The sequence below is a fragment of the Octopus sinensis genome, linkage group LG26, assembly GCF_006345805.1.
Source record: "Octopus sinensis linkage group LG26, ASM634580v1, whole genome shotgun sequence".
NCBI classification, from domain to species: domain Eukaryota; kingdom Metazoa; phylum Mollusca; class Cephalopoda; order Octopoda; family Octopodidae; genus Octopus; species Octopus sinensis.
In genome coordinates this window covers 18,716,519-18,730,551 of record NC_043022.1, presented here as the reverse complement: position 1 = coordinate 18,730,551, position 14,033 = coordinate 18,716,519, and the positions used below count along the sequence as shown (strand labels likewise).

At 39.4% G+C, this 14,033-nt stretch overlaps 1 protein-coding gene across 1 annotated transcript in view; it reads right to left on the bottom strand.

The window, feature by feature from the left end:
* The window catches only part of LOC115224693, a 30,972-nt gene extending 17,269 nt beyond the window's left edge, over nt 1–13,703 (bottom strand). Inside the window, exons 1-4 of the mRNA XM_029795550.2 lie at nt 13,570–13,703; nt 10,006–10,080; nt 1,802–1,886; nt 1,148–1,279 (exon numbers count right to left, since the gene is read on the bottom strand). Of these exons, the coding sequence (XP_029651410.1) occupies nt 1,148–1,279; nt 1,802–1,886; nt 10,006–10,074 (286 nt within the window). The 5' untranslated portion in view covers nt 10,075–10,080; nt 13,570–13,703. The remainder of the gene's footprint in view (nt 1–1,147; nt 1,280–1,801; nt 1,887–10,005; nt 10,081–13,569) is intronic.
* Nucleotides 13,704–14,033: the final 330 nt, after the last annotated feature.

The window sequence follows — 14,033 nt, the reverse complement described above, 5'->3', positions numbered from 1 at the left end:
GTTACTCCTATACTTGTGTCCCTTAGAGCCACACAACCTTATTCTGTTAGAAGAGTGTATATTTATTTTGTTTATTGCTTACTTTCTATATCCACTTTTATGAGTTGCGTTAGTTTTGCGTCACTGTCAACAACATTTGCTCGCCATTCCCAGCATTTTTTCCACTGTTGAGGCCACCAAAAATGAAAGACGTTACAGGTGTGCAATTGTAAGGATTTCTTGGGACAACAACTGACGAGGAAAGAACACGTCCGTGTGTCTTGTGTGTGAATTTTCTGTCCGTATCTTGGTCGTGTTTCTGCTTAATTTTTTTAAAACACACACACACACACCACACACACACACACACACATACACACAGACCACACACACACATTCTCACACACACACACATATATGTACACACGCACACACACCCACAAGTTTTCAGTTTCACAAACAAGGGAGAGAAAATAGAGTTGATTCTTTTAAAAATCCGTGAAGAGTTGCCTCCCCTTTACTCTTTTTTAGTTGTTTCAGTCATATGACTGTGGCCATGCTGGAGCACCGCCTTTAGTCGAGCAAATCGACCTATTACTTATTCTATCGGTCTCTTTTGCCGAACCGCTAAGTTACGGGGACGTAAACACACCAGCATCTGCTGTTAAGCGATGTCGGGGAGACAAACACACACACACACACCACACACACACACACACACATATATATATATATATATATATGCATATATACGACGGGCTTCTTTCAGTTTCCGTCTACCAAATCCACTCACAAGGTTTTGGTCGGCCCGAGGCTATAGTAGAAGACACTTGCCCAAGGTGCTACGCAGTGGGACTGAACCCGGAACCATGTGGTTGGTAAGCAAGCTACTTACCACACAGCCACTCCCCTACAAACAAGATACTGAATTTTGATGGCCTAAAAACACCCGAACACATCACAAACAGCCCAATTTCAGAAGCGCATATTTGGGAGGCGGGGAACATTTTTAGTGCATGAAAGCTTATGAGATCTAAGCCGATTCTTATGAGAAATTTTTTGTTAGGGTGGGGATTTAGGTGGTGGCTAAAAACGTGTATCTTATATGCCATCAAACACGATATTTTTCTTACACGGAAACCGATATTATAATAGAAATGATATTTACCTGTGGGGCAGTCGTTTTTATAGCATTTCTTGACATCAAATGATGAAGTGATGAATGGGTTCTCAGTTCCAGAGGGACAAGGCAAACACTCGTCACAGTTACCATTCCGCTCACACGTTTTCACATAAGAACCTAGAAAATTCCAAGAATAGAAAACTTCAAAAATGAACCAAAGAGAAAATTCAGAAACTCAAATTAGTCACAGCTGTTTCAGCTATGCCTGTTGATGAGATTGAACCATGAACACAACACAAATGCAAGGGCGAAATAGCCGTAAGCCTATAATGAATAAATAAATGTATGTAACCCGTAATTTTTGTCTATTTTATAGATCAGTCAGTGAATTGGGTAATGCGGCCATGGATTTACAAATTTGACTGGTGATGGACTTTAGTTTTGCCTTTCAGATTTTGGATTACCTGGAGTACAACTGGTGTTGGCATGTCTACTTCCCTGTCACTTAGCAGTTTAGCAAAAGGGACTGACGGAATTAGTACGAGGCTTAAGATACAAGTCTGGGGCTTGATTAATTTGAGGTAAAAATTTCAAGGCAGTGCTCCAGCATGGCCGCAGTCAAATGACTGAAACGAATGACTTAAAAGAGTAAAAGAGTAGATATGTGAATTAAATTTATGCATTTATGTGAAATATTACCTGCTGGACAATGCAAAACTGGTCTACAGCATTTGTCACCACGCTTCAACTGACCGCGAGGACAACTGGATGCTGGTGTAATGATCTGAATTGAAAGAGAGAAAGCAATTACAGGGATCAATGGAAGTCATTCCCTAAAAAGGGGATTGTAAAAGGATTGACAGGCACACACAAACCAATAAATTACATGATATGTATATATATATATATATATATATATATATATATGCTTGTATGTGTGTGTATGTACATGTACATATATATGTGTGTATATATATATATGTGTGTATATATATATATATATATATATATGTATATATATATATATGTATGTATATATATGTATATACATATATATGCATATATCATCATCGTTTAATGGAAAGCGGACATTAAATGATGATGATATATGCATATATATGTATATGTATATATATGTGTGTGTGTGTGTATATATATGTACATATATATGTGTGTGCATGTGTACATATGTATATATATTTTAGTCGAGCAAATCCACCCCAGGACTTATTCTTTGTAAGCCTAGTACTTATTCTATCGGCCTCTTTAGCCAAACCGCTAAAGTTACGGGGACATGAACACACCAGCATCGGTTGTCAAGCGATGTTGGGAGGACAAACTCAGACATACATATATATACATATATACGACAGGCTTCTTTCAGTTTCTGTCTACCAAATCCACTCACAAGGCTTTGGTCGGCCCGAGGCTATAGTAGAAGACACACTTGCCCAAAGTGCCACGCAGTGGGACTGAACCCGGAACCATGTGGTTGGTAAACAAGCTACTTACCACACAGCCACTCCTGCGCCTGTATATCATCATCATCGTTTAACGTCCGTTTTCCGCGCTAGCACGGGTTGGACGGTTTCGACCGGGGTCTGGGGAGCTCGGGACTGCCCCAGGCTCCAGTCTAGTCTGGCAGTGTTTCTACAGCTGGATGCCCTTCCTAACGCCAACCACTCCGCGAGTGTAGTGGGTGTTTTTTACGTGCCACCTGCACAGGTGCCAGAGGGGTCTGGCATCGGCCACGTTCGGATGGTGCTTTTTATGGGGGGGGGGTGCAGAAATATAGGGGAGCACCAGTGGGAGGGGTGGTTCAGAGGACAGGTTCTAGGCAAGTAGAACGTAGGAAATCGAGAGAGGGGTAATGCATGGTGAAATAGCGTATTGAAGAGGGGGGTTCAAAGAGTAGACACCTATAATGGTGGTGGGGGGGGTGCAGAAATATAGCGGAGCACCAGTGGGAGGGGTGGTTCTGAGGACAGGTTCTAGGCAAGTAGAACGTAGGATATCGAGAGAGGGGTAATGCATGGTGAAATAGCGTATTGAAGAGGGGGGCCAATTCGATCAGCCCTGTAAGGGAGATAGATCTTAAATATCTATAACGATAACTAATGAATTATACAGAATATGCAAAAACGAGGCGAGGCTGAAATAGTAAACAGAGTGGCGACTAGGGGGCTCAGAATAATGATACATAATAAATAATAATAAATAGAGATACGGGGTGAATTAAAGTTCAAAGATTTCTTATCTTGGGATCACATCGTTTACGGACAGACTTGGCAAAAGGAATTCGGAATCAAGAATGAGGCAGGTTACTAGCTTAAGTATGCATAGCCATGGAGAGAAGTAGGAAGAGAGGAGTCCAGACAGACAATGTAAAAAGAGGGGGAGAGAAGGGGAAGAGAACCCCGCGAAGAAACCGGCAGCCAATTCGATCAGTCCTGTAAGGGAGATAGATCTTAAATATCTATAACGATAACTAATGAATTATACAGAATATGCAAAAACGAGGCGAGGCTGAAATAGTAAACAGAGTGGCGACTAGGGGGCTCAGAATAATGATACATAATAAATAATAATAAATAGAGATACGGGGTGAATTAAAGTTCAAAGATTTCTTATCTTGGGATCACTTCGTTTACGGACAGACTTGGCAAAAGGAATTCGGAATCAAGAATGAGGCAGGTTACTAGCTTAAGTATGCATAGCCATGGAGAGAAGTAGGAAGAGAGGAGTCCAGACAGACAATGTAAAAGAGGGGGAGAGAAGGGGAAGAGAACCCCGCGAAGAATCGGCGGCCAATTCGATCAGCCCTGTAAGGGAGATAGATCTTAAATATCTATAACGATAACTAATGAATTATACAGAATATGCAAAAAGAAGGCGAGGCTGAAATAGTAAACAGAGTGGCGACTAGGGGGCTCAGAATAATGATACATAATAAATAATAATAAATAGAGATACGGGGTGAATTAAAGTTCAAAGATTTCTTATCTTGGGATCACATCGTTTACGGACAGACTGGCAAAAGGAATTCGGAATCAAGAATGAGGCAGGTTACTAGCTTAAGTATGCATAGCCATGGAGAGAAGTAGGAAGAGAGGAGTCCAGACAGACAATGTAAAAAGAGGGGGAGAGAAGGGGAAGAGAACCCCGCGAAGAATCGGCGGCCAATTCGATCAGCCCTGTAAGGGAGATAGATCTTAATATCTATAACGATAACTAATGAATTATACAGAATATGCAAAAACGAGGCGAGGCGCTGAATAGTAAACAGAGTGGCGACTAGGGGGCTCAGAATAATGATACATAATAAATAATAATAAATAGAGATACGGGGTGAATTAAAGTTCAAAGATTTCTTATCTTGGGATCACTTCGTTTACGGACAGACTTTGCAAAAGGAATTCGGAATCAAGAATGAGGCAGGTTACTAGCTTAAGTATGCATAGCCATGGAGAGAAGTAGGAAGAGAGGAGTCCAGACAGACAATGTAAAAAGAGGGGGAGAGAAGGGGAAGAGAACCCCGCGAAGAATCGGCGGCCAATTCGATCAGCCCTGTAAGGGAGATAGATCTTAAATATCTATAACGATAACTAATGAATTATACAGAATATGCAAAAACGAGGCGAGGCTGAAATAGTAAACAGAGTGGCGACTAGGGGGCTCAGAATAATGATACATAATAAATAATAATAAATAGAGATACGGGGTGAATTAAAGTTCAAAGATTTCTTATCTTGGGATCACTTCGTTTACGGACAGACTTGGCAAAAGGAATTCGGAATCAAGAATGAGGCAGGTTACTAGCTTAAGTATGCATAGCCATGGAGGAGAAGTAGGAAGAGAGGAGTCCAGACAGACATTGTAAAAAGAGGGGGAGAGAAGGGGAAGAGAACCCCGCGAAGATCGGCGGCCAATTCGATCAGCCCTGTAAGGGAGATAGATCTTAAATATCTATAACGATAACTAATGAATTATACAGAATATGCAAAAACGAGGCGAGGCTGAAATAGTAAACAGAGTGGCGACTAGGGGGCTCAGAATAATGATACATAATAAATAATAATAAATAGAGATACGGGGTGAATTAAAGTTCAAAGACTTCTATATGAATGTATGTATATATATATATATATATATATATATATATATATATATATATATATATATATATATATATATATATATATATCTTTTTTGCTGTTAACACAACGTTTCGGCTGATATATCCTCCAGCGTTCATCAAGGCGAGGACAAATATCCGTCAAATATAAATAATGTACATAACTCCTCATCTCTTAAATATAGAACTGTATAACCTAATTAGTTGGTGAATGTAATGCTTCCTAATCACATGTTCATATATATCCTGCTTTTAAACATTCATGTAGATTAATTAGCATTATAATACCATCTGCATATTATTCAATAACATTATTTCTTATTTGGCGCATAACTATAACCCTTATTTTTATCCCCATAACCCTTAATTAACCCTTAATATTACTATAAATTTTTTTATTCTGATTTATATTCTGATCTTTATACTTAATCCTATACTTATCTGATCATAATACAATAATACATAATATAACATCCATTGTAAATCCCACCATATTTATACTCCATGTAACTCACCTTTATCCAATTTTTACCTAAACTTTACACCATAATCCCAAACTATATCACCTATTTAACCTAAACTGTTTGCAATACTATCATTTTAGTAAATTTAAACTTTTTACACCTATATATACATATACATACATTGAAATAAGGAATTGTATATTAGTTCTTAGCAGCATATTCAATACTCCAAAATTTTCAATATTAACCCTTTCATTACCAACCCAGCTGAAACCTGCTCTGGTTCTGAAGTACGAATGTCTTGTTTTCATAAGTTCTGAATTAAAATCTTCCACCAAACCTTAGTCACAATTTATGTTCCTAACACTAGCTTAATGATAACGAAGTTATTTTACTAAATTTTTTGCTATATTTAAAATTGATTGAAAGAAACACAGCGCATCTCAACAGCAATATGGTAACAAAAGGGTTAAAGTGATCTAAATTAACCCTTTCATAACAAACCTGGATGAAACGGCTCTGGCTCTGAGTACAAATGTCTTGTTTTCATAAGACTTAAATTAAAAAGTTTCACCATTTCATTCCATGTCTTCCTGGGTCTACCTCTTCCACAGGTTCTCTCCACTGTTAGGGTGTGACACTTCGTCACACAGCTGTTCTCATCCATATGCATCACATGGCCATATATATCATCATCATCATCATCATCATCATCATCATCGTTTAACGTCCGCTTTCCATGCTGGCATGGGTTGGACGGTTCAACTGGGGTCTGGGAAGCCAGAAGGCTGCACCAGGCCCAGTCTGATCTGGCAGTGTTTCTACAGCTGGATGCCCTTCCTAACGCCAACCACTCCGTGAGTGTAGTGGGTGCTTTTTACGTGCCACTGGCACAGGTGCCCGACAGAGCTGGCAAACGGCCACAATCGGATGGTGCTTTTTACGTGCCACCGGCACGGATGCCAGTCGGGGCGGCGCTGGCTACGGCCACGTTCAGATGGTTCTCTTACGTGCCACTGGCACTGGTATATATATATTGATATATATCATTGCCAGTACCGCCTGACTGGCCCCCATGCTTGTGGCACGTAAAAGCACCCACTACACTCTCGGAGTGGTTGGCGTTAGGAAGGGCATCCAGCTGTAGAAACTCTACCAGATCAAGACTGCAGCCTGGTGCAGCCATCTGGTTCGCCAGCCCTCAGCCAAACCATCCAACCCATGCTAGCATGGAAAGTGGACGTTAAACGACGATGATGACGATGATGATGATATATATATATGTATGTATGTTTATATATATATATATATATGTAATACATATATATATATTTACTACTTTGTGTGTATATATATATAATATATATATATATATATATATATGTATATACATCATCGTCGTTCATCATCGTCGTTTAACGTCCGTTCTCCATGCTAGCATGGGTTGACGGTTCGACCGGGGTTCTGGGAAGCCAGAAGGCTGCACCAGGCTCCAGTCTAATTTGGCAATGTTTCTACAGCTGGATGCCCTTCCTAACGCCAACCACTCCGTGAGTGTAGTGGGTGCTTTTTACGTGCCACCTGCACAGGTGCCAGGCGGGGCTGGCAACGGCCACGGTCAGATTGGTGTATTTTATGTGCCACCGGCACGGAAGCCAGTCGAGGCGGTGCTGGCATCGGCCACGAGTCGGATAGTGCTTTTTACGTACCACCAGACCAGGGATCCTGGCTGGTTCAATTCGATTTCGATTTCGCTTGCCCCAACATGTCTTCACAAGCAAAGGGGGTTGGCAAGGGTGCCTGTCGTACGGTCGCATTGGAGTATTTTACGTGCCACGGCCACGAGTCGGATAGTGCTTTTTACGTACCACCAGACCAGGGATCCTGGCTGGTTCAATTCGATTTCGATTCGCTTGCCCCAACATGTCTTCACAAGCAAAGGGGGTTGGCATGGGTGCCTGTCGTACGGTCGCATTGGAGTATTTTACGTGCCACGCCCCGAGTCGGATAGTGCTTTTTACGTACCACCAGGCCAGGGATCCTGGCTGGTTCAATTCGGTTTCGATTTCGATTTCGATTTCGCTTGCCCCAACATGTCTTCGCAAGCATGGGGGGTTGGGATGGGTGTCTGTCGTCGGATGAGGTTCTATATCGACTTCGCTTGCCTCAACCGGTCTTTGTGTCCAAGGGAGGAAAGGCATTCATAAGTGGGCTGGGCTCACTTGTCCTGCCTGTCTTCTCACGTACAGAATATTTCCAAAGGTCTCGGTCTCTGGTCATTTCCTCAGTGAGGCCTAAAGTTCGAAGTCGTGCTTCACCACCTCGTCCCAGGTTTTCCTGGGTCTACCTCTTCCACGGGTTCCCTCAACTGCTAGGGATTGGCACTTTCTCACACACCTATCTTCATCCATCTCGCCACATGACCATACCAGCGCAATCGTCTCTCTTGCACACCACAACTGATGCTTCTAGGTACAACATTTCTCTCAAGGTGCTAACGCTCTGTCGAGTATGTACACTGACATTACACATCCATCGGAGCATACTGGCTTCATTCCTCACGAGCTTACGCATGTCCTCAGCAGTCACAGCCCATGTTTCGCTGCCATGTAGCATGGCTGTTCGTACACACGCATCTATATATATATATATATATATATATATATATATATATATAATAATATATATGTATTACATATATATATATATATATATATTATATATATTATATATATATATATAGTATATACATCATCGTCGTTCATCATCGTCTTTTAACGTCCGTTCTCCATGCTAGCATGGGTTGGACGGTTCGACCGGGGTTCTGGGAAGCCAGAAGGCTGCACCAGGCTCCAGTCTAATTTGGCAATGTTTCTACAGCTGGATGCCCTTCCTAACGCCCCACCCTCCGTGAGTGTAGTGGGTTGCTTTTTTACGTGCCACCTGCACAGGTGCCAGGCGGGGCTGGCAACGCCACGGTCAGATTGGTGTATTTTATGTGCCACCGGCACGGAAGCCAGTCGAGGCGGTGCTGGCATCGGCCACGAGTCGGATAGTGCTTTTTACGTACACCAGACCAGGGATCCTGGCTGTTCAATTCGATTTCGATTTCGCTTGCCCCAACATGTCTTCACAAGCAAAGGGGGTTGGCAAGGGTGCCTGTCGTACGGTCGCATGGAGTATTTTACGTGCCACGGCCACGAGTCGGATAGTGCTTTTTACGTACCACCAGACCAGGGATCCTGGCTGGTTCAATTCGATTTCGATTTCGCTTGCCCCAACATGTCTTCACAAGCAAAGGGGGTTGGCATGGGTGCCTGTCGTACGGTCGCATTGGAGTATTTTACGTGCCACGGCCCCGAGTCGGATAGTGCTTTTTACGTACCACCAGGCCAGGGATCCTGGCTGGTTCAATTCGGTTTCGATTTCGATTTCGATTTCGCTTGCCCCAACATGTCTTCGCAAGCATGGGGGGTTGGGATGGGTGTCTGTCGTCGGATGAGGTTCTATATCGACTTCGCTTGCCTCAACCGGTCTTTGTGTCCAAGGGAGGAAAGGCATTCATAAGTGGGCTGGGCTCACTTGTCCTGCCTGGTCTTCTCACGTACAGAATATTTCCAAAGGTTCTCGGTCTCTGGTCATTTCCTCAGTGAGGCCTAAAGTTCGAAGTTCGTGCTTCACCACCTCGTCCCAGGTTTTCCTGGGTCTACCTCTTCCACGGTTCCCTCAACTGCTAGGGATTGGCACTTTCTCACACACCTATCTTCATCCATTCTCGCCACTGACCATACCAGCGCAATCGTCTCTCTTTGCACCCACAACTGATGCTTCTTAGGTACAACATTTCTCTCAAGGTGCTAACGCTCTGTCGAGTATGTACACTGACATTACACATCCATCGGAGCATACTGGCTTCATTCCTCACGAGCTTACGCATGTCCTCAGCAGTCACAGCCCATGTTTCGCTGCCATGTAGCATGGCTGTTCGTACACACGCATCTATATATATATATATATAATATATATATATATAGATATTATATAATATATATATATGTATATACATATATATATATATATATGTATATATATATATATATATATAATGTTACCTTTACTTGTTTCAGTCATTAGACTGTGAACATGCTGGAGCACCACCTTGAAGAGTCTTAATTGACCTGTGTGTTATTGTGTGTGTGTGTGTGTGTGTGTGGTGTGTGTGTGTGTGCATGTGTGTGTGTGTGTGTGTGTGTGTGTGTGAAAGAATGTCCATGGAAAGTGAGCAAGACAGTAAATGCACCTACCTGCAGGCAAAGAACACAGAACAGCAATAGAATGAGGTTGGAGTTCGTGATGGAAGTTGTGGCTCTCATTCTTGCCTGTCAGAGAAATAGAGGCAGACATTTTTGTTTTGGTCGAAAAGGAAAAAAAGAACAAACAAACACCAACAACAACAAAATGACCCAACATGGTGGGTCTTGCCCTGTTAGAAACATCAACAGAATCTCCCTAAAATCATGATTAATTGTCTTAACTTCACGCTTATTGGATTCACCATTTTATTAGAAGTCTTAACCTTATGCTTAGAGGTCTTCACTTTATGGGTAATTGTCTTAGCTTTATGATCAGAGATCTTAACTTTATGATTAGAGGTCTTAAATTTGTGATTAGAGGTCTTATGATTAATTGTGTTAGCTTTATGATCAGAGGTCTTAACTTTATGATTAAAGGTTTTAACTTTATGATTAGAGGTTATAACTTTATGATTAAAGGTCCTAACTTTATGATTAGAGGTCTTCACTTTATGGGTAATTGTCTTAGCTTTATGATCAGAGATCTTAACTTTATGATTAGAGGTCTTAAATTTGTGATTAGAGGTCTTATGATTAATTGTGTTAGCTTTTTGATCAGAGGTCTTAACTTTATGATTAAAGGTTTTAACTTTATGATTAGAGACTTTATGATTAAAGGTCCTAACTATATGATTAGAGGTCTTAACCTTATGGGTAATTGTCTTAGCTTTATGATCAGAGATCTTAACTTTATGATTAGAGGTCTTAAATTTGTGATTAGAGGTCTTATGATTAATTGTGTTAGCTTTTTGATCAGAGGTTTTAACTTTATGATTAAAGGTTTTAACTTTATGATTAAAGGTCCTAACTATATGATTAGAGGTCTTAACTTTATGATTAGAAGCCTCAACAGTCTGGTACTTATTCTATCAGTCTCTTTGCTGAACTTCCATGTTACCGGGACATAAACAAACCAACACTGGTTATCAAGCAGTGACTGGGCGAACAAACACATACACACATACATAGCATGCTTCTTACAGTTTCCATCTACCAAATCCTCTCACAAGGCTTTGATCAGACTGAGGTTATATTAGAAGATACTTGCTCAAAGTACTATGCAGTGAAACTGAACCTGGAACCATGTGGCTTGGAGTCAAGCTTTTTACCACACAGCCATCCCACTTTATTATTTTTATTTTCATTTTTATCTTTCTTGGAATCATTAATTGATAGGACGTATTTGGCATATTCTGTTAAATTGTTATATCTGGGAGTGTTTAATTAAATTTTTATTGGTCTAATTACACTAAATTACTCTCCATTCCACATTCTCTTATGATTTCAGCTAATTTAGTTCTCTGTTGTGTATGACTCATTTGTACAGTCTGTCTGTCTGTCTGTTTGACTGTCTGTCTTGTTGTTTTTCTGACTGTTTGTCTGTCTGCCTTACTGCCTGAAATAAATGTATACATATACAGCTATACACACACACACACACACAACACACACACACACACACACATACATAGGTGCAGGTGTGGCTGTGTGGTAACAAACTTCGTTCCAAAACACATGGTCCTGGGTTTGAATTTAAATTTACAATAATAAGGGTGAGAAATTGAATATTAATTTGATTAATATGAATTGAAAACCAGTGGTGTAGCATATAAGACCATAGCGGATCTTCTTCTGGCAAAATGGATGTCCACTGTCAATAGTTCATCCCTCTTATATAATAGTTTGACTTTAACAGTTTCAGTATTAAAGTGAAAGTATCTCACATTACAATAGAGAGATGCTTTTGTTTCACTTTTAACACGTAATACTGAAATAGTGGTGAAGATATGATATTGCTGTGGGCTCGCCCTAGGCAAAAAGTTAAAAGTTGTTTTTGCCCACGACACTCCCTGGACCCTAAGTAAGACATGTAAAATTTGAATGAAATTGGTTGTATAGTTCTCAAGTTTTAGGGATTCGCACTGACAGACAGACAGACAGATACACATTCTCAGTTTATATATATAGATATATATGTATTTGTGTATCTGTGTTTGTCCCCACCCCCATTATCGCTTGACAACTAATGTTGGTGTGTTTACATCCCTGTAACATAGCAGCTCAGCAAAAGACACTGATAGAATAAGTACTAGGCTTTCAAACAATAAGTCCTGGGGTCAATCTGATCCACTAAAGGCGGTGCTGCAGCATGGCCGCAGTCAATATGACTGAAACAAGTATAAAAGAATATATATATATATATAATAATAATAATTATAATAATTTGAAGGAATATTAATCCAAACTTACTGGGAAAAATTCAATTTAGAAATACTAAATCAAATTTCACACAATATAATATATATATATATATAAAATTAGAAAAAACCACCTTTTATCAATTCAAAATGAACAATTAAATTACATCATCTAGAAAATTACATATAATTGCAATTTACTTAATCATTGGTATTTTATTGTTATTTTAATTTTAATATTTCTATTATGTGTAATTTTCTAGATGGTGTAATAAAAAAAAGTAATAAAAAATCTTTATTACTTCTAACCTTAGAGCAGTTAGGAACAGCCGTATCTTGGTCAGTCAGTGGAAGGACTTCACTACCTCATATGTTCTTAAAATTTAAATCTACATCTTTGTCTGTATATCTACCTTCTCTATAATGTTGCCACTTGATTTGAAAACTTTTGTATTAATGGAAAACCTCTATAATTTGCTGATGAGTGCTCAGCATTTTAAAACTGTTGTAATACTTACAACATTTAATAAAATGATGTAGTAAAAAACGATCGTACCAAATTACTGGAGTCATTCTTGTTGCTTATTTTGAGTATATATATATATATATATATATATATATATACAAGCACTCATGCACACACTCATACACACATGTATACAAGGATATATATTTGATAGACAGAAAATGAAAGAAGCCTATTGTATATATATATAATATATATTTTTTTCTACTGGTAGTGTTTTCTCCAGGAAACTGACATTTCCAGATACTATATCTCAGGACTCAGGGCTAGAAATTAAAGATCTAAACACAGCAATGCAGGACTGTGAAGTGTGGGAAGGGATTGTCAATGGAGAGTTCCGACCAACCATAAGTTGGTTGAAGAATGATGTGCTATATATATATATATATATATGTGTGGTGTGTGTTGTATATACATACATATGTGTGTGTGTGTGTATGTGTGTGTGTGTGTGTGTGTGTGTATATACACACACACACACACACACACACATATACTTATGAACACACATATATACTTACATGCATATATAAATATTGATAAGACAGATTGATAGATAATTGATAAAATGATAGATAGAGAAATAAGTAGATAGACAGATAGATAGATAGATAGATATATAGATATATAGATAGATAGATATATAGATAGATAGATAGATAGATAGATAGACAGGTAGATAGATAGATAGATAGATAGATAGATAGATAGATAGATAGATAGATAGATAGATAGATAGATAGATTAGTTAAATTTTTAGAAAAATAATTAGATAGACATATCCATATTTACTTTGTTCACACATAGACATATGCATGAATGTATCCTGTTCTGGTGTATATCCTGCTTCCATGGAACACTAGATGTTCACGCTGCAATGTTTGTCTATCATAATGACTGAAGCGGATAGCGTTACTGCTTTTTATCACACACACACAGAGAAACACAAACACACAGACACACACACACACACACACATAATGACGATAATAACAATAAGGATACTCATCCGCATTCACACACATACTAAGTCAGTGTATGAATGTAGAAGTGCCATAAGTGTGTGTGTGTGTGTGTGTGTGTGTGTATGGATGTGAATGTATGTTAATGTATATTTGTGTGTATGTGAGTGTTTGTGCTTAGATATGGTTGGATGTAAATGCTTATTATTGAACGTGTGTGTGTGTGTGTGTACATATTTGTAGATGTCACACTATAACTTTTGACTTACATAAATATCAGAGAATTTTGACTGA